The 20211-nt window shown below is 44.5% G+C and overlaps 2 protein-coding genes across 9 annotated transcripts in view; one reads left to right on the top strand and one right to left on the bottom strand.

Moving 5' to 3' along the window:
- PMS2 (PMS1 homolog 2, mismatch repair system component) overlaps positions 1-13966 on the bottom strand; it is a 26071-nt gene extending 12105 nt beyond the window's left edge. Inside the window, exons 1-10 of one of the 6 annotated variants that reach the window (XM_036123587.2) lie at positions 13720-13966; positions 11704-11838; positions 10978-11064; positions 10689-10791; positions 9762-9945; positions 7240-7407; positions 6359-6456; positions 4829-4928; positions 3078-3162; positions 1188-1343 (exon numbers count right to left, since the gene is read on the bottom strand). In XM_036123587.2, coding sequence (XP_035979480.2) covers positions 1188-1343; positions 3078-3162; positions 4829-4928; positions 6359-6456; positions 7240-7407; positions 9762-9945; positions 10689-10791; positions 10978-11064; positions 11704-11838; positions 13720-13831 — 1228 coding nt within the window. In that variant the 5' untranslated portion in view covers positions 13832-13966. Of the gene's footprint in view, positions 1-1187; positions 1344-3077; positions 3163-4828; positions 4929-6358; positions 6457-7239; positions 7408-9761; positions 10120-10688; positions 10792-10977; positions 11065-11703; positions 11844-13719 lie in introns of those variants that run through there. The other 5 variants (XM_078074314.1, XM_036123588.2, XM_036123590.2 and 2 more) reach the window with 5 other exon arrangements.
- Positions 13952-20211, top strand: AIMP2 (aminoacyl tRNA synthetase complex interacting multifunctional protein 2). 3 transcript variants are annotated; one of them, XM_036123603.2, is made up of 4 exons: positions 13952-14106; positions 17139-17345; positions 18965-19196; positions 19698-20211. In XM_036123603.2, exons 1-4 carry the CDS (start codon positions 14092-14094, stop codon positions 20084-20086), a joined length of 843 nt encoding a protein of 280 aa, XP_035979496.1. In that variant the 5' UTR covers positions 13952-14091; the 3' UTR covers positions 20087-20211. The 3 variants fall into 3 exon arrangements, with proteins under 3 accessions (XP_035979496.1, XP_035979494.1, XP_035979497.1); XM_036123601.2 differs by having other exon boundaries at positions 13958-14226; XM_036123604.2 differs by lacking the exon at positions 13952-14106 and adding an exon at positions 14836-14967.

Genomic DNA, 20211 nt, shown 5'->3' with positions numbered 1-20211 from the left:
CCCATCCCCACGCACACCCACATCCGTAGCACCCCCACACCGAGAGCAAGCAGGGCCGATGGGGGCTCCCGGCGTCCACATCAAAGCTCCGCCACTTTACTGTCCAAGTTTCTGTGCTCATGCCCCACCCCAGCCCTCGGGAGCTTCACCTCCACCTTATTCCCGGATTATCAAAACGAGAGCCTGCCTGCTATCTTCCAAACCCACCTCTCCCTACCCCTGGCATGTTAGGGAACGAGAGGACAGAGCTGCTCTGTATCCCTGCCCCTCCCCAAGCCCCTGACTTACAGCAACTCCTCTACCTTCCGTTTACAAAGCCTCATCCCCAAACCATCTCCTCTCCCTAGGAGCAATACTCACCTGCCACCTTAGCTTTCCACCAAACCCTAGTTTCAGCTCCCTCGGCAGCTCTGGTCTTCCCCCCCTTGGAGGACACAATGAGGGGCACCCACCACCTCCATCTCTACACATACAAACATGGAGATCGGGGCAGGCTGGCCTACAGAAGACAGGATGCACCCCAAGGAGCAGATCTGGCCATCAGGGGAGGTAATAGCCAACTCTTCCCTCTGCCAAGGAGGGCATCTGGGCCTCAACTCTGGTCCCCTCCCAGATGTCCCGGCTGCACGTGGTTTGGATAAAAAAGAATCAAACTACTTAAACAGATGGCTGATCACGTATGACCAGGCAGTGAAATAATAACTGTGCATATTACTATTACAGATATTGGATCAGCTTTGTGGCAATGCTCATTCCAACATGCCACTCAGCGTAGAAGGCACGGGGGTGACGTGTGGGAAAGTGGCAGAGGGAGGGCCCCAGAAACTCCCCACTCCATCAAAGAAATGAGAAAATGGGCAAAGGTGGTCAGAATCGGCTTTTTCAGAGCTCTGGAAATGAACAAAAGGCTTGCAGCGAAGCAGGGGTGTTTACTAAAGAGAAACGAGTCTTGGTGAGTCTTGGTGAGTCTTGGTGAGACCACATCCCCAGATCTGCCCCACGTGCCTGCCATTTCTCTCGTTAATCAGATTTCCTCACGTCCGCAGCTCTACACTGTCGAGTGTGACACATCCTCTGTCTAAAGAGGAGATTTCGTTCCGTGTCAAAAAAAACTATCCCTCAGGAAAAAAATAAGGGAAAGCATCACAATAGCCGTGAGTTTAAGAAGCTGTCCGTATTTCTCTCACCTTCCATATCCAACAACGGCTGCTGAGAGACACTGAGTTTGTTGATGTCGCTATCAAACATTCCTACCAAAGATGTCTTTAAGACTGCCAACAGAAGCTTCTCCTCTTGTAGTAAAATTTGCCTTTTATCTGGAGTGACATTGATATCAACACATTCTAAGGCAAAAAAAAAAAAAAAAGATACTTCTTGTGTTTAAAATCACCTTTAACGACAGAAATTTCCCCATCTACTATATTTTTCACTTGCACTCACGGAAAGTACTCTTTTTTTTTTTTAAGATTTTATTTATTTATTTGACAGAGAGAGAGAGAATGAGCAGAGGGAGGGGCAGAGGGAGAAGGAGGCTCTCCGCTGAGCAGGGAGCCCGATGCGGGACTCGATCCCAGGACCCCAAGATCATGACCTGAGCCTAAGGCAGCTGCTTAACCGACTGAGCCCCCCAGGTGCCCCCTGAAAGTACTATTAAAAACATTGCAATGTCCAGATTAATATTCATAAACTATAAAATTAACTCTTTCAAATAAACAAGAAAAAGATGAACCATTTATTAAATGGATGGAATATGCAAATATTCGAATGGGTAATTTACAAAAAAAAAAAGCAAATAAACACATGAAAACATACGATAGAAAACTACAAGCTAAAATGAGGTCCTTCTGGGGCGCCTGGGTGACTCAGTTGGTTAAGCGACTGCCTTCGGCTTAGGTCATGATCCTGGAGTCCCGGGATCGAGTCCCGCATCGGACTCCCTGCTCAGCGGGGAGTCTGCTTCTCCCTCTGATCCTCCCCCTCTCATGCTGTCTCCCATTCTCTCTCTCAGATAAATAAATAAAAAATCTTTAAAAAAAAATAAAATAAGATAAGATAAAAAAATAAAATGAGGTCCTTCTATCACCCACTGAATTTGGTGAAAAATAACACTACCCAGTATACCACTGGTAGATGAGTGAATTAATACAGCATGATCAGTCACAGACACGGTAATTCTAGTTCTAGAAATGTATCTTAAGTAATAACCAAAGTTACAGATAACAATTTAATTATAAGGATAGTATTTAAATTTCTAAAAACTGAAGACAGCTTAAAAAAGGCTAAAAATTAAAAAGTTTAAGATACTGGCAACTTGCTGGCTCAGCTGATTAAGCGTCTGACTCCTGGATTCTGCTCAGGTCACGACCTCAGGGTCATGGGATCAAGCCCCACGTCGGGCTCTGCACTCAGCAGGGAGTCTGTTTGGATATTCTCTCCTTCTGCCCCTTATCCACTGCTTGTGCATGCACGTGCATGCTCTCTCAAATAAATAAATCTTAAAAAAAGAGTTTAAGATACATCAGTACCTTGGAATATAATGAATGCAGCTACTAAAATGATATTTCTAAATAATTTTTAATGACATATAAGGAAGAAAACATTCATGTCTAAGGATAAAGAGCTTAATACAAACTTACTCAAAATTATTTTCTCCCTGCAAAGGATATGAGTAGGTATATATATCATTACCTATTTTTTTAAGGCGTGTACATATCTCTAAGTGCCTAGAAAAAATACTAGGTAACAATAAACTAGAATTTTCCCAATCGGAAGAAAAATATGCATTATTTTTAAAATCAGGGAGAACACTTAGTTTGCTTTCTCCCTTGGGTGCCAGGAAAAAGTCACATTTTTCTGATAATACAAGTAACCCGGTCTCAAGCAGAAAGCAGGAAAGCCTGTATAAAAAATTAATCTATAAAATTAAAAGTCTGTATGTAAAAAAACAAAAAAGAAAAATACATTGCCAGTAAGTATTGCTACAAAAGTCTCTTTCCGGTCATATCAGTGCTTTATAATTTCACTTTATTCTTTTATGGGTAAGTCACCAATGTGGCAGAGAGCTCAGTGGAACTTACCTGAATCAACAGAAATGTTAAGAACAACAAATGGATATTGATGTCGATTATACATGTGATAGACCTCGTTCACGAGTCTGGAAACCTACATAAAAAACAAAGATTAAAAAAGAACGTCTGTCCCCCAACACGCTGTTCTAACTAGAGGGATGCATTTTAAGGCATTTTAAGGCCTTTATCAAGGCAGAGGGGTCCTGCAATAAAGTACATGTATTCAAAGTATTCACTTTGGTTAAGTTTACAGTCAAGGTCAGTACGATTATAATCAAGATCATCAAGGGGCGCCTGGGTGGCTCAGTTAAGCGTCTGCCTTCAGCTCAGGTCATGATCCCAGGGTTCTGGGATCGAGCCCCGCATCGGGCTCCCGGCTCAGCGGGAAGCCTGCTTCTCCCTCTCCCACTCCCCCTGCTTGTGTTCCCTCTCGCTGTGTCTCTCTCTGTCAAATAGATAAATAAAATCTTTAAAAAAAAAAAAAAAAAATCATCAATATATCCATTGCCCAAAAAAGTTTCCTCGTGCCCCTCAAAGGGATATTTTTAATCACCAACCCCTAAGCCTGAATCTTTTTCCAATCCAAGGACGCTTTTGAAGAAATATCAAAAGACAGAGGCGCAGCCTAATCTATTAGTTATGTTAACTCTAGTGCTGTTAACATGCTGCAGGTGCAATTTAAATGCTCATTAAACACATGCTAATGTACAGAGAAATGTATTTACATGACTTTATAATGCGATTATTAAACGGGGTCAGAGACAAACTATAAAATTGCACCTTCTATAATGCAGTGGAAAATGCAGAGGTTGAACCACATCTGTTAAAAGTCATTTTAAAGTATCACTGGAAATCAGAACCTGTGACTCAGGTACAATGTTGCTAAAGATGCAAAATCAAAACTGAACCACTAGGATGCCTGGGTGATTCAGTAGTTAAGCATCTGCCTTCAGCTCAGGTCATGATCCCAGAGTCCTGGGATCCAGTCCCGCATTGGGCTCCCTGCTCAGGGGGAAGCCTGCTTCTCCCTCCGCCTGCCGCTCCCCCTGCTTGTGTTCTCTCTCTCTCTCTCGCTCTCTCTGACAAATAAATAAATAAAATCTTAAAAAACTGAACCACTAATACCCATGTAACCCTATCAGGATGACCAGCTTCAGTAGGAGGCAGAAGGTATCTGGGCCCTAATTTTCCTGAAAAATGGACAGAAGAGGAGAAAATACGAAGCATATGCTCGTGTGTCAGTCTTGACTGAAAAGTCCACATGATGGTGAATGTTCTGAGATGTTTACTTTCTACAAATAGTGATAATTTCTATGGTAATAAAGATGTGGGTTATCGATATGTATATACACATACACACACGCATAATTGAAACAACTGTATAGTAGACTTCTTTATTATTTTTTAATTTTTTATTTATTTGAGAGAAAGAATGAGAGAGAGAGAGAGAGCACATGAGAGGCGGGAGGGTCAGAGGAAGAAGCAGACTCCCTGCTGAGCAGGGAGCCCGATGCAGGACTTGATCCCGGGACTCCAGGATCATGACCTGAGTCAAAGGCAGTCACTTAACCAACTGAGCTACCCAGGCGCCCAGTAGACTTCTTTAAATGGCTGAAATAAGATAATTTAAAGCCATGTTTCTGAGTCAAAGTCCTACGTTTCATGTAAATTGCCTGTGTCAGGAGACCTTATTAGATAATAAATAAAATCAAAAGTTAAAGACAAAAAGAAAAGACTAATACAGAAAAATCTTTAAATACCTTTGCTGGGTCACAAGGCCGCCCATTGATGAAGAAAAACTGTCTATCTGTTGAACTTCTTCCAACACCGTGAGCGCAGTGAGAGATGAAGCCTGAGATGCTGTTCAATGTTCATACAGTAAGGGCAGGATTCCAGAAGGAAAAGGGTTAGTAACACATCAGAGAGCACGTTCTTAAAGTAAAAACAAAATAAAAATAGGATACTGTGCTAAGTATTAACATTTCAGTTAATGCGTTATCTGTGTTCCATTCTGATAAATCATAAAAAGAACACAGACCTTCTGGAATGTTCTACAGCTCCTGCGGTCAACAAATCCACCACAGGCAATGCAGTGGGTTCGGAACGGATTTGCTTCAGCTCTCTCACACTTGCCCTACTAAATTCTTGGCCTCCATGCATGGAATGAGTTTCACCTCAGACTCACATTCTGGAACCTTCCAGCTGATCCCACTGGCTGTCTAGGGAGTCCAACTACTTGTATTCATGATATCTGCCTACATTCCCTGCCCTTTAAAAATCTGCTCTCCAGGGGCGCCTGGGTGGCTCAGTTGGTTAAGCAACTGCCTTCGGCTCAGGTCATGATCCTGGAGTCCCGGGATCGAGTCCCGCATCGGACTCCCTGCTCGGCGGGGAGTCTGCTTCTCCCTCTGATCCTCCCCCTCTCATGCTCTCTGTCTCCCATTCTCTCTCTCAGATAAATAAATAAAAAATCTTTAAAAAAAATAAAATAAAATAAAAAAAAAAATAAAAATAAAAATCTGCTCTCCATCAGCAAACTCCTGTCTACTAAGGTGTCGTGAAAGTGCTTACTCTACTTGTGAACTACCTCAGGGATATGCGCACTTCCGTAAGAACAGACTGTCCACGGTGAGTCCCCACCTTTCATTTTAGGCATATAAGTCACAGGCAAGTGGAGGGAGAGTGAGCGACATGGGCTGTCCCACATTCAATCCCAAGTAGGGAAAATGCCAATTTTTCTTACAGTAAAAGTAATGATGCCGGACAAGATGCTGTGGAAGGCATGAACTAAAGGAACAGCCTCTTATTACGCTCTGCCGAATCCCCATAAAGCACAACATGCACGTAAATTAAAAGTTATTCTAATTGGTCACTAAACATAGTCTTTACGACAAAGGCGAATTCAACAGGAAACTCCCTAAAATGCACCAGGGACCCAGAATATTGAACAAATTAAGTAACAGCCCCCTTTACAGAAATCCTTTTTCTGGGGCGCCTGGGTGGCTCAGTTGGTTAAGCGTCTACCTTCAGCTCCGGTCATGATCCCAGGGTCCTGGGATGGAGCCCCGCAGCAGGCTCCCTGCTCAGTGGGGAGTCTGCTTCTCCCTCTCCCTCCTGCTCATACTCTCTCTCGCTCTCTCTCAAATAAATAAATAAAACCTTTAAAAAAATAAATAAATTTAAAAATTTTTTAAAAAGAAACTATAAGCCTTAAAATCACTATCTTTAAAAACAAGAAACTCCAGAGAAAACGTTTGATTGCAATTTCCCCCCCACAGAAATCTACTCACTGAAACAGGGTATTCAGAGCATCAGCTTGGCTCAGCCCGTACTCTTCACAAACGGAGTCACTAGGGGGCAGCTGAACAAAGGGAATGAGGCTTTGCAGCTAAAAGAAAACAAGATTCACAGTTAATTCCTAACAAAAATAGGATGAACCTAACTTCAGAAAGGAAGATACAGAATGAGGGCTTTTTGTGTTTTCTTTCCCTGGTCAGGCTACTCACATTAAGAGCACAAAGAGTCTCGACGGCTGCTTTTGGCAGTAAGAATAATTGTGATTTTTTTATTAGAAAGATGAACTACTTGAGCTCGTACTTATCCATAACCAATACATTGCCCACAACATATTTTTTTGGATGGAGAGTAAAAGGAGTGTTTTCTTCTCTGGAATAAAATAAAACAATCTTTCAGCTCTCAACATTAATTTTTGTGGGGGCACCTGGGTGGCTCAGTCGTTAAGCGTCTGCCTTTGGCTCAGGTCATGATCCCAGGGTGCTGGGATCGAGCCCCACATTGGGCACCCTACTCCGTGCGAAGCCTCCTTCTCCCTCTCCCCCTGCTTGTGTTCCCTCTCTCACTGTGTCTCTCTCTGTCAAATAAATAAATAAAATCTTAAAAAAAAAAAATTAATTTTTGCGATAAGTACCTAATTCAAAAATCAATTATTAGGGGTGCCTGGCTGGCTCAGTCCGTGGAGTGTGCGACTCTTGATCTCGGGGTTGTAAGTTCGAGCCCCACGCTGGGCGTAGAGCTTACTTGAAAATAAAAATCTTTAAAAAAAAGAAAATGAATTACTGGATTTTATTCTCTATTCTTTGGAAAGGACAATGGAAACCTGCTCTAACTACGAGAGCAATAAAATGTTTCTTAAATAACTGGTCGCCACTACCTGTTTCTGCCCAAACACCGATGCAATATTCTCCTTTATGCTGGAGCTCCCACCGGTGCATACCACCGGCTGCCGTTTCCCTTGCCCGACCTGATTGCTGCAACTGACACGGACGCCCGCCAAAACGATACAGTATGCATGCAAGACCTGGACCATTTTGGCGTACTCCTGTGTAAAAAACACAAATGCAAGATTCCACGTTACTTTAACCCTACAAGAATTAAATGATTCAAGTTAAAACATCCAACTCAAGGTTCTCATATCAGCGCACAACTAAGGCAGATTATCCCTGAAAGAATGAGCCATGAATCATCTCCCACGTATATCTCTGTACGTGGTGTAAAAGAGAACTCATAGGCTTAGGTTTCTAGCCACACCTCTCTCATGCCCATGGTGTCCATGCCCACTGCTCTAATTTTATTTCCATTTGTATTTATTTTTTTTTTTATTTTTAGAGAGAGAGAAAGCATGAGCAGGGATAGGGGAAAGGAAGGAGCAGAGGGAGAGAGAGAATCTCAAGAAGACTCCCCACTCAGCACAGAGCCTGACACCGGGCTCGATCCCACAACCCTGAGATCATGATCTGAGCTGAAATCAAGAGTCAGAGACTCAACTGACTGAGCCACCCAGGCGCCCCCATGCCTGCTGCTACAAAAATCAAAAAGTGCACTCCCTTAGGCCTTGTGATCCTTCCTCTAGAATTTTATTCTTATAGAAAGATTGGCACAATCAAATACATATTACAAAAATGTTCATTGGAACAATCCGTAATTGTGAAAAATTAAAAAGAACATAATAAGCAACCATCAACAAGGAGCTAATTATGGGATATCCACATCATGACAGAATGATAAAGAATAAAGTAATGAGTCAGCCAAAAAAGATACCTACAGTGTATAATAGGATCCTAATTGTTAAGATAAAAATTGAAACATACGCATAAAGGTTCTATACATCTGTATACACGTTTGGATATACACCCAACCCTGGGAGGTCAGCAGAAACAGTATCAACTTTCTACCACATACAACTCTACATTACTTAAATGCTTCATATTCTGTATTGCTTGATTTCATTATACTAGTTAATTATAACTTACCTCAAAATTTTTTTTTCAAGATTTATAAACACATGAAACTAAGAGGAGTCTGGAGAGACACAGACCAATCTGTCAACAGTGGTCATCTCTGGCAAGTACGAGTTCTTTATTCCTATAATTTCTGAAGCACTAATTTTTTACCATGAAGTACAAAAAAAGTTTTTTTCTATACAAAAATTTTTTCATTTTTAAATAAAAAAGAAAGGGACGCCTGGGTGGCTCAGTTGGTTAAGCATCTGCCTTCAGCTCAGGTCATGATCCCAGGATCCTGGGATCGAGTCCCGCATCGGCCTCCTTGCTCAGTAGGGAGCCTGCTTCTCCCTCCGCCTGCTTCTCTCTCTCTCTCTGACAAATAAATAAAATCTTTAATAAATAAATAAGAATAATGTATAAGTTTTACCTGTAGTAAATATATATTTTTGTGAAATTCCATAGTTACAACCAGTTCAAATTGCTTTACAAGAAAGTTTTTTAGCTGTATATATTTAAATAACTTTTTGATTATGAAAATATATATACACAAAACAGAAAAGCACAAGAGAGACAGCAAAAAGCACATATGATCACACATCCCAGGCCAGTTGCTTTGTTTTTATAAAACTGTAACTATATGAAGTGTAATTACATATATATACACTTATGCACAATTTTTAACTACTTTTTTAAAGAATTATCTTATTTATTTATTTGTCAGAGAGAGAAACAGAACACAAGCAGGGGGGAGCGGCAGGGAGAGAGAGAAGCAGGCTCCCCGCTGAGCAGGGAGCCCGATGGGGGACTCGATCCCAGGACCCCGGGATCATGACCTGAGCCGAAGGCAGAGGCTTAACCGACTGAGCCACACAGGTGTCCCTATAACTGTTTTAAGCACAATTATATAATACTTAGCTACTTCATTTTCATTCAAATTCATAAAAGTTGTAATAATTCATTTTTCAGGAAACCAAGAAAAATAATCTTATTAAAAGACTACAGATAGGGGGCACCTGGGTGGCTCAGTCAGTTGAGTGTCCAACTCCTGATTTCAGCTCAGGTTGCGATCTCAGGGTTGTGAGATCAAGCCCCCCAACGGGCTCCGCACTCAGCAGAGTTTGCTCGAGATTCTCTCTCTCCCCCTCCTGCTCCTCCTCCTGCTCATGTGCACACACTCTCTATATATAAAATCTTTAATAAAAACAAACAGAACTACAGATAAAATTAAAATATGTTACTTCTTAAGGAACCCATTCCCATGTTAGAACGCTTAATAAATGTGCTTTGATGGGAGTAAATCAACCTGAAGTTCAGTCTTTGGTGGGAAAAGGCAAACTAAGCACTTCCCAAAAAAATTCAGGGAAGAGAATTCACTGAGGGAGATCTTTTACTACGTATGTACATTACGCCACCAAGGCTCTGGGAAGCTGGGGTTCTGGATTTACTGTACCTTTTTAATATTCCTTTGAAACTCCTTATGGCGCACAGGCAGTGTATAAAATAGCTGCTGCACACTGACAGTCGTCCCTCTGGGTCGTGGGTGGGGGGTTTTCTGGACAATTTTCCCATTGTGATCAAACACCAGTCGAGTCCCGACCTTCGCCGATGTGTGGCAGGTAGAAATAGTCACATCACTGTGAGAGAGAGCAGGCGCCACGGGGTCAGAAATTCACAGGTGCTGGGCATCACATGCTCATTTTCTTACTTCTGTTCTCTAAAACCCCGCCTGAAAAAATGCTGATCCCTCTGAGATCATCCAAGAAAGTTTCTATGAGTGAGGAGTCATCGTAGAATCTAAGGCTTCGCACCTAACAGACAGTGAGACAGAGAGTTCTGTAAATGTTCTGTTTTGATAAAAGCTTCGATATTTGTTTTTTGGATAAACTGCAAAACAAAAGATCTCAAAGCTTACATATTAACGAATAAAGATATATTTCTCAGTTTTATTCCTACAGTTCTAACACAATTTTTAACAAGGATCCAAAAAATATTATAGTTCCAATGTATAAATAATTATTCATATAAATTTAGAATCTGTTATATATAATAAGAACTTTGGTTAAATTTTTTCCTAAATGTTTTAATAAATTAAAACCGACCTGTCTGTAACTTATAGTCTTTGTGCTATTTTGACACTGAGAAGTTACTGCTTTAACAAGGGCAACAATTTTTTTACAAGACTATTTACTTCGCTTCATTGCTTACATTTCAGAAGTATTACCACGTAGATTGGCAGTAAGATAAAACGGAATGTGGAAGTTAGAGCTTGAGGCATTTCAGGATGGAAAAGTATAAGCAATGACTCTAATCCATACGTTTTCATTTTCAGAGAGATTTTTATAAGGGGTCAAGTTAGTAGACAAAAATATTGTATCACCTCAGTGCACAAAGTGAGCTCAGAGCTTCCCCCCGAAAGCCAAAAGTTTCAACCTGAGTTAGGTCAGCAAAGTCTTGAATCTTAGAAGTATGATGTTTCAGAGCTGAAAGAGAGGTGCACAGTAAGACCCAAGATGTCTCAAGTGATATGCCACTGAATATTCACAATACCTACCAAAGTAACTGGTTTTTAAAAAGTCATTTTTGTGTTTCCTAAGACAGTGTTACTCAAAGTTTTTGAAACATTTTGCCCAGATATTTTAAAACAGGATTAGAAAAATCCAACTTACTTAAGCCTTCGAAGTTTTCTTCTTCTACCCCACATCCATTGTCTGAAACTTCAATGAGATCCACCCCATAGTCTCTAAGCCTTAGATCTGAAAAGTTTAACATATTAATTTCTCAAAGAATTGATGCATTAAAAGCCTTTATACTAACAGTATTTATTTATAACTTACCTAATGCAAAGATGAGCCATAACTATATTCACTTAAATGTACTATTGTCATTTGGTATATTTCCTTTTTTTAAAGGTCTTCTTGGCAATTTATTAACCCAGATAAAATAGTTTTATTTTCTTTCCTTCCTTCCTATCTCTCTTTCAAAAGGATAATTTTAACATAGTCATTAAAGAGATTAGGCTATGGAATCAGACTTCCCAGAATATTATCCTAGCTATTAGAACCTCAAAAAAAGTAAATTCCTGTGCCTTCATTTTCTTATTTGTAAAACAGATAAAATATAACAACAACAATAATTCCTATCTCATAAGGTTGTTCTGCATCTTAAAAATAGCCATGTGGCACATTAGTAAGAACACGATAAACGTTAACTGCTTTTATTATTACTACTATCTACCTAAGTATTAGGTACCTAAGAGATGCTAAATTTAAGTTTAAAAAATAAAATTTCTCAGTATACCAACATTTGATTGTCTCATTACAATCACAAACGTTTCTTGAATAAAGGAGTATAAACTGATGGTTCCCTGTGGCTTAAAACTCTCCCAAACTTACCAATAGTAGTGGCCCCGGCATCCACACTATTTTCAACCAACTCCTTCACAGCAGTACTTAGACTGAGTACCACCTGTCCAGAACAAATCTGATGGACTGACTTCCGATCGATAGGTTTGATGGCCTTAGCAAGTTCTGTACTAAAGACACCAGTTACAAGAAACAAAGTGAGTATGCATTTATGTATTTTCATCCTGGTTTTAACTGCAGGAAATGATTCATCTCTGTTAATAGTTAATGTGTCTAACGCATTCGTTTATTAGATTAACATATCCATCTACTACATTCACATATATAAATGTTGTCCTACAAGTCTTACACTTCTGTCAAAAAAATCTTCTGAATAGATACTTCCAATGCAATGGATATTTAGAAATTTAATTATGCTGGGATCTACATGGAGGAAACACATGTACCCCTCAACCTACGGGTCAATAATCTTTGGCAACAATGGGATCTTCTTCTGAAAAGTGAAAGCAACACTTCTCACTTGATTTGAAAACCCAAGGGTATGGTAGGAAACACACAGTGTTTATGTGAAAATCAAAACCATCTTAGAAATTGGGTACCTGTTATATAACTATTTCCACAGGAGCCTTTGAATCTCCCTTCCAAATCCAGGCTATCAACTGCTGTTTTGGCTAAAACCCCTAAAGTTCTTGCTGTACCTACTTAAAGAGTTATACAACCAATTTGTTTCTACTCTCTCCCTATTCCAAACCACCCTCCATGCTACCGCCAGTTACTTTAGAAATCACAAACCTGGACAAATAACTTCTCTGCTTAAAAAAACTACTAGCATAGGGGTGCCTGGCTGGATCATTTGGAGGAACATGGGAGTCCTGATCTCGGGGTCCTGGATTTGAGCCCCATATTGGGTGCAGAGATTACTAAAAAAAATACATTTTAGGAAAAAAAAAATCTACTAGCATTCCACTGTCTGCTATATGAAAACCTAGTCATATGAAAAACCAGACCCCAGTCTACTTTTCTCTCATTCTCTCCAATCCTCTGTTCACCAATTCTACCTATATTCTAGTCACAGCAAACTGTTTCCTGAATATCACAAGCTCTTTTAGACACTGCACCTTGTCTATACAGGTCTCGACCGTTCCCCTCTTCCTCCTCTGCCTGGCAAACTCCTGCTCATCCCAAGAATGCATTCCTTATGTTCATTAATATAGCAATTTCTTGTAAGCGGCTTAACTGGTAACGTGGGTTTAATGGAACCCAGGAGCCTCCCTGCGAGAGAAATCTTTGGGTAGCCTCCCACAACTGCTAACACACAGCAGACCCTCAATAAACCCTTATAAAATAAGCAACAAACATCTTTACTCTTCGTTCTACCTTGCAAAAAATTTCACTCAGGTTTTTCTTAAATAAGAAAACTGCAGATGACAACACAAAATGGAAAGAAGCTTCTCTGACACTTGCTTATTTGGCAACACACCACAGGCCACAAATCCACTTCCAATATTTATTTTGAGGACGGGGGATCAAACATTTAAACACACGGACAGCGAATTTGGGTTCAGGAACCTGACACTGAACGCAGCAGCGCTAGCCGGAGATTCGCCCCTCCGAACTGGCTTACCAGCCAGCAGTGACGTACTCAAGGGGATGCGAAAGTTCTGCATTTTTAAAAACTGTGCGGCTACGCAAATTAGCATGTGCCTTGAAGCCTCCCCCAAATAACCTCAATTTTCAAAAAAAGAAAAGAAAGAAACCAGGTAGAAAGGAAATGAGTTCAGTTTCCTGGGATTCGTGCTCCGGCTGCCAGTCCACGGACGCGTCCAGACGTCTGGGCAGAGCCTGCCTGGGAGCGGGACGGATCTCCCCGCCCACCCCGCCCGCAAAGCGCCCCCAAAGGCCAGCGGATCCGGGGAGCGCCGAGGAGCCCGCTCCGGGGCCTCCACGCGGGCTCGCCCAGCGCCGCGGTCTCCTTCCCCTCCCTTCCCGGGGTCTGGAACGCCGTGGGCCTCAGGGAGGGCGACCGCGAGGGGACACTGCACGCACCGCTCACCTCGGCCCTTCGGCCCTCTCCATGGATCCAGAACCTGACCCGCCTCCGGGACTCGGAACAGTTCCCGCCGCCGCTCCCACGGAGGCTCCGCTTCCTGCCGCCCATTGGCTGCTTCCGACACTGCGCCCCGCCCCTTCCGGATGGGACAGCCGGCGCTTCCCACGCCTCCTTCTTGCCGATTGGTTGTGTAAAAAGTCGAGGCCGTGACGTCCAGAGGGCGCGGGCCAATTAGACCACACGGACTGCGCTTTCCCGAAAGGCCGCAGCCGGATCGGAAAGAAGGTGGCCGCAGTCTCTCGTGGTCTCGGACGGTTTCTGAGTGTTCGTGTCCCTCACCTGCCACCTTCCGTCCTTCGGCTCCCACGATGCCGATGTACCAGGTAAAGCCCTATCACGGGGGCAGCGCGTCTCTCCGTGTAGAGCTTCCCACCTGCATGTACCGGCTCCCCAACGTGCACGGCAGGACAGGCGGCCCCGCGCCGGACGCAGGCCACGTGCAGGTAGGAGCGCGCGGCCCGCCCCGCCCCCACCCGCTTGAACGTAAGTTTTTCCACCCGGTCCAGTGCGCAGGCGCCTAATCCCACCCGCCCGCCTCCCGCCCAGTGCGCAGGCGCCGCGGCCGGGCCCGTGGGGTCGGGCGCCTCGAACCCTGGCGCTCGACCTGGCTGCCGCACCCCGGCCTCACGCTCCCGCCAGTTCCGTGTGCGCGCTGTGTCTATTAAAAGAGCTATTCCTCTTGTATCTATTTCCTTTTCCGCTTATGGCTACTAAAGCTTTTCTACCAAATTGTAGGCACAGAAAAGTGAGGGGCACGTAAATGCTAATTGTGAGAAACTCTAAAGCGAACGCCATTGTCACCCCTGCTACCCAGGGTAACAGGACGTTGTGAGCGCCCCGAGTGCCCGGCTTCCCCGGTCGGTGTGTCCTGAGTCTGCGCCCCGCTGTGTCGGGCTGCCTTCCGCTGACCTGGCTCCCGGGCCTCTGCGGGCGGCTGTGCGTCGGCGCTGCGGCGGGCGCTCCCGTGCTCGGGCTGGCCTGGGGCGTGCCCGGGGGGCTGGGGGTTCGGGGGGGGGGGCCGTCTTCACCTGGGCCAGGTAGACCACTTCCCAGATCCCAATGCGGGGCTTCAACTCACAACTCTAGACCAACACCTGAGCTGAGATCAAGAGTTGGAGGCCTGGCTGAACCACCCAGGCGCCCCCTCCTTCACTTCGTCTAAAGTCTTCTGCGTAGATTGGAAGGCAAGTGGTTGGGTTGTTGGCAAACAATGATGCAGTTGTCTCACTAGGGAACTAAGACAGAAATAGCACGATGATCCAGTGCTGCTCCACTGGACAGTCTCACGGAACTGAAAACAAAACCCAGACCCGGAGCTGGAAATGTCACATCTCATTTGAGACCTTCTTTTTTTTTTTTTTGGTGTGCTGCTTAACTCTCTTGGCCTTTCAACTGTGAACTAACCTAGAAGACACCCAGGCCCACTTGGTTAGCAGATGAGAACAATATAGGCAGATAATTAGAAAGCAAGCATATCAAAGGCAAATAGGAGCAACACAAAGAATAAACTGCTTCTAAAATACATATAAAATGGATAAACACAATATGCCAAGTCATGATCTAATCTGAGCAGGAAAACAAGGGAAAGCAGATCCTGAGCATTTCCTCATTTCTCACATCAAGACAGGTAAACTCAAGCTGTGCGGGGCTCCCAGTCACAGGCCACGGTAGGAATGCATTCGTTTCAGGCATTGTTTACTGGGTTGACTCGGGCATGGAATCCAGTAGGCACTTCCTTGCCCGGGTACGTCAGGGACCCTACTGCCATTTGTAGAATTGAGCAAGCTCTTGCACACACAAGGCACAAATCAGGCGGGCTAGAGGTGACTGGCATGCTCCTTGAGGACTGTCACTGAGGAACAGGAGGATACCGCACACTAGTACCCCTCCCTGCATGTCACATTTTGCGTTCAGACTTACTCCGGTCGGCACCTAATTGTTTCCTCGGCACACTGAAGTCTTTTTGCTTCTTTGCTCCACCCACAGGTCAGTCATCTTCATGTCTTTGCTGTTTGAGCGGCAGGCTAGGGGAGGTGAGAAAGTGCAGATTAAGCTCTAGGAGAAGAGGGAGGAATGTCGCAGATAGAGGGAACAGAATAAAAGCCCCGTGGCAGGTGGGGGCATGGTGTATTTTAGGGACCCAAAGGACAGCACAGCCAGCGGGCAGCACTATGTGAGAGGAGATGACCAGAGGACAGGTCATACAGGCTGTTTCCCAAGCCAGGTTAAGGGCTTTGCCTTTTAGGCAAAGAGCCTGCTAGGTTAACATGGAGGTGGGGGATGGGATCCATATTTGTTTTAATCTCTCTGGCTGCCGTTTTAGAGGTGGATTGGAGGGGTGGCCAGTGGAAGCAGACCAGGTGAAAAGTGGTGTCTTGAACTTGGGCGGTGACAGTGTAGGCAAGCTTTGAAGCCAGTGGATTCCAGAAAATGGACAGCACTTGGTGATGCATTGAGTCTGTGAAAGGGCGGTGTTGTGCGACATCCGGCTTACCAGCACGTACCTATACCAGCGTATTTACAGACAACTCGAGGTCCCTGCCATATGGACGGTTCTGTCTGGTTAGGACTTAACATATTCTTCTCTGGGCTCAAAATGGATTATCCGTTATGAGAGCTAATGAATCTGGAAATAGGTTGTACATTGTGACTTTATCGAGAGGGCTCTTGTTAGTGCTTTTTAAAGTTAAGTGTGTAGAGATTTGAGATTTTTTTCCTCAGCAAATATTATTGTGTAGCAGTCAGTATACCAGGCAAGAAAGATGCAAAGATTCAGTGAACGAAGGACATAAGCATTCCATACTTACGAAGTTCTACATTTCAGCAGTGAAAAAGTTCTGGATGATTCTAAGGTACGAGAGGGCCAGTACTGCGTTGAGAATGATGTGGGGAATTGATCTTCTGACCCCATGGACTTACCTTTCCAAGTCAAATGACACATTTTGTTCAGCCTCCTTGTGGTCCCCATTTTCCCTTCTATTAGTATAAATTGCTGAGTTACATTCTCACTGCCCCCCCCCATCTTTTTCTATTTGTTAAATAAGCAAAGTATTTTGAACTAATTTGGCATTAAGAACAAAGAACGATGATTTGGGTTCATTTTCCATGGTCTGTTCTTAAATAGGAGTCCTACAACTTCAAAATGGCTTTCAGTCACTTTTGTTTTAAAGCATTTGTGGATCAGTTTGCAGCACCTCTTGGACTGTGGGAAAACCAACATGATTCTGCTGCTTCGTTTTAATATCTTTTCAGAGGTGGGGGGTTTGATGAATTCATGGAATTCAATAGAAGTGATCAAATTTAAACGTTGCTGTTTTGTTAGAGGAAATGAACGTTTCAATGTTGGTTTGTTTAGGAAGAGTCTGACCCATCTCTTCAAGCTCTTGAGTCCCGCCAAGATGATATTTTAAAACGTCTGTATGAACTGAAGGCTGCAGTTGATGGCCTTTCCAAGATGATTCAGACACCAGATGCAGACGTGGATGTAACCAACATAATCCAAGCTGATGAGCCCACTGCTTTCTCGACCAGTGCATTGGACTTAAATTCAGTGCTCGGAACGGTGAGTTCATCTGGAGCGCGCTAAAGAACATCGGAGGCTAGGTGGTTGTCGTGCCAGAAAATCGTGCTCCTGTGATTCAAGCTTTGGTTTTCTAGTTCTCAAAGGTGGTACAAAGAGCATGTTCTTTTTTCCTCCCCTAAGTGATTGTGCCTTTACACAGAATAGGTTCATGAGCTATGAGTGAAGCCAAAGCAAGTTCTAAAGCCGCTTGACTTCTCAGACCTGGTGCAGAAGAGTTGGGAGGATCCCTAGGCAGGCATAGGAGTCAAGTTACAGCTCCCCACCGTTCGAGGCGGCGTGTGACGCAGGCCAGAGATGGGCGTCACTCTAGCAGCCTCCGAGCCAGGACAAACAGACCAGTGTCAGCTCAGTGCTTCTCAGGCTCAGCGAGTCCATCCTGACTGAGAGCCGCCTGAATCTCAGAGCGTTGGCCGCCCAGCCACAGCCTCATGGATCAAGTGTCTTTTGCTACGTTCAGTTTGCAGTCTTAGAATTAAGTTGCATCTGCCACCTTTAAAGATCAGTCTGCAGGCTTCAGCTAATTTAGGTGACAGTCTGATATGCAAAAAAGAAAGTCTTGTTTCTAAGTGGTGGTATTGAGAGTACAAAAGGGTTTGTCCCAAGAATTCTCTGGAGTTGGTGGTAGAAGTGCTCCTGCGTGAAGACCTAACATGTGGAGGCGGGGTTGCAGGGTCTCCCAGTGACCTCGGCACCTCTGCACTTGGGTTCTTTGATCACCTGGTACATTTGCCCGCACCGGGGACCCAGAGACCCGGCCGGGCCCCCAGGGAGCCAGTCTGGTGGACAAGTTGGTGATCACGCACAGCTGTGCCAGTGTCTCAGGCGCTGGGAGGGTGTCCCAGGGCACAGCATTGAGTGATGCTGTGTTCAGAGGATTGCAAAGCATTCATCATAGGGTGATGTGACGGGCTTTAGTCAGGACTGGGGAGACTCCTAGTCCGATCGTGGTGGGCTGTGTACAGAAAGCCAAGGAATTTGAGTTTGGCCTCCATGGTATTATAGGAGTTTGTTATTAAGAGCGAACGTATGAAATAAAGTCTGCATTTAAAAGGGCAGTATGTTTTAGTCCTTTAGTTAACACCTAGTTTTTTTAGACTTTGCCCACTTGCCATCACCAATGACATTTTGAGCCAAGGTCCTTAGGGGACACTTCATTGACCCACAGTGTGCGTAACTCACACATAAATTGATGTAGAAACTATCCTGTCAGGGGGTCAGGTGTTGGAAAGATTTGGTAAATGGAGTGACTGTGTGGTTTTCTTTTTTAATAACTTAGGAACGAATACTGTCATTCTTAATGTGTTGTTTTACTAATTTCACAGCAAAGTCAACATTTTATTTGGTGGGGGCCCGCAGTGCAGAGGTTAAGGGGTTGGAGTCAGCTCACATCCCTGCTGCACTTCTTCCTGAGCTCAGTGAGCTTGGGCAGGTTATTTGCCTCCCCAGGACGAGCTTCCTCAGCTGGGAGGTGGGGTGATAGTGGGCGTTGAGGATTCTGTTCAGCAACCCTGCTTCGGCCCTAAGAACAGCACCGGGTACAACTCCACGCACTCAAGTGGCTGTTCACGTCACTCGCTGTTTGGGTTTTCTCCCCGCAGGATTACGGGGCACTGAAAGACATCGTGATCAACGCGAACCCCGCCTCCCCTCCCCTGGCCCTGCTCGTGCTGCACCGGCTGCTGTGTGGCCACTACAGGGTCCTGTCCACCGTTCACACGCACTCCGCAGTCCAGAGCGTGCCGGAAAACCTCCTCAGGTGCTTTGGCGAGCAGTCTAAAAAACAGCCGCGTCACGAGTATCAGCTGGGTTTTACTCTGATTTGGAAGAATGGTAAGCACAGGGCACTGGCTGCGCTCGTAGGCTCTGGAATGAGGCAGCAAGGGGCCAGGACCGTGACGTTCTTCGGCTACTTGCCGTCGGGTCAAATTCCCTAAGAGTCTAGGAAGCGTGTGGGGTAATTCTGGAAAAGGAGCACAGATGAACCTTGTGAGGGTAGAGAGGGATTCCTGGTTTCCAGTCCTCATCCTGCAAATTCTGAAGCACAGAGGTTGGAAAAGATGGTCTGAGGTCCCTTCTTGCTTGAAAACGGTCCTGATCAAATACCAGAAATGGTTACTTTTTTTAACATAGAGTTTGCATTCTGTAAACATCCGGTGTAAACTTTCTTAATCATACATGTCTTGGAGACAGATAAAACGTGATGTTCGTGAAAATTCTTTCCCTTGCCACCAGTTCCCGGTGATCAGCGACTCCCCGCTCCCCTTTGTTGCTGAAGCCCTTCTTCCCGGGGACGCTCGCGCTACCATACACCGTGTGCTTCTTGCCTTTCAGTGCCGAAGACTCAGATGAAGTTCAGCGTCCAAACAATGTGTCCCATCGAAGGAGAAGGGAACATCGCACGGTTCCTGTTCTCTCTGTTTGGCCAGAAGCAGGATGCTGTAACTCTAACCCTCATAGATAGCTGGGTGGATATAGCGATCTTTCAGCTACAAGAGGGAAGCAGTAAAGAGAAAGCCGCCGTGTTCCGCTCCATGAACTCCGCTCTCGGGAAGAGCCCCTGGCTTGTTGGGAATGAACTCACCGTGGCTGACGTGGTTCTGTGGTCGGTGCTGCAGCAGGCGGGAGGCTGTGGTGGGACCGCGCCGGCCAATGTGCAGAAGTGGATGAGGGCGTGCGAGAACCTGGCCCCCTTCAACACGGCCCTCAAGCTCCTCAAGTGAATTTCAGTAACTGTAAGAGGTTGACTTCGAGAACGGTGCTGTTTCACGCCTGTTGTGGGTGAAGGAACTTGTACTGAAATCTATTTCAGCCAGTTGCCTAGAATCAATAAAGGCATCATATAATT

The sequence above is a fragment of the Halichoerus grypus genome, chromosome 6 (assembly GCF_964656455.1).
Source record: "Halichoerus grypus chromosome 6, mHalGry1.hap1.1, whole genome shotgun sequence".
Lineage (NCBI taxonomy): Eukaryota > Metazoa > Chordata > Mammalia > Carnivora > Phocidae > Halichoerus > Halichoerus grypus.
Note: the sequence above shows the minus strand (reverse complement) of the source record. Positions and strands in the feature narration are given on the sequence as shown.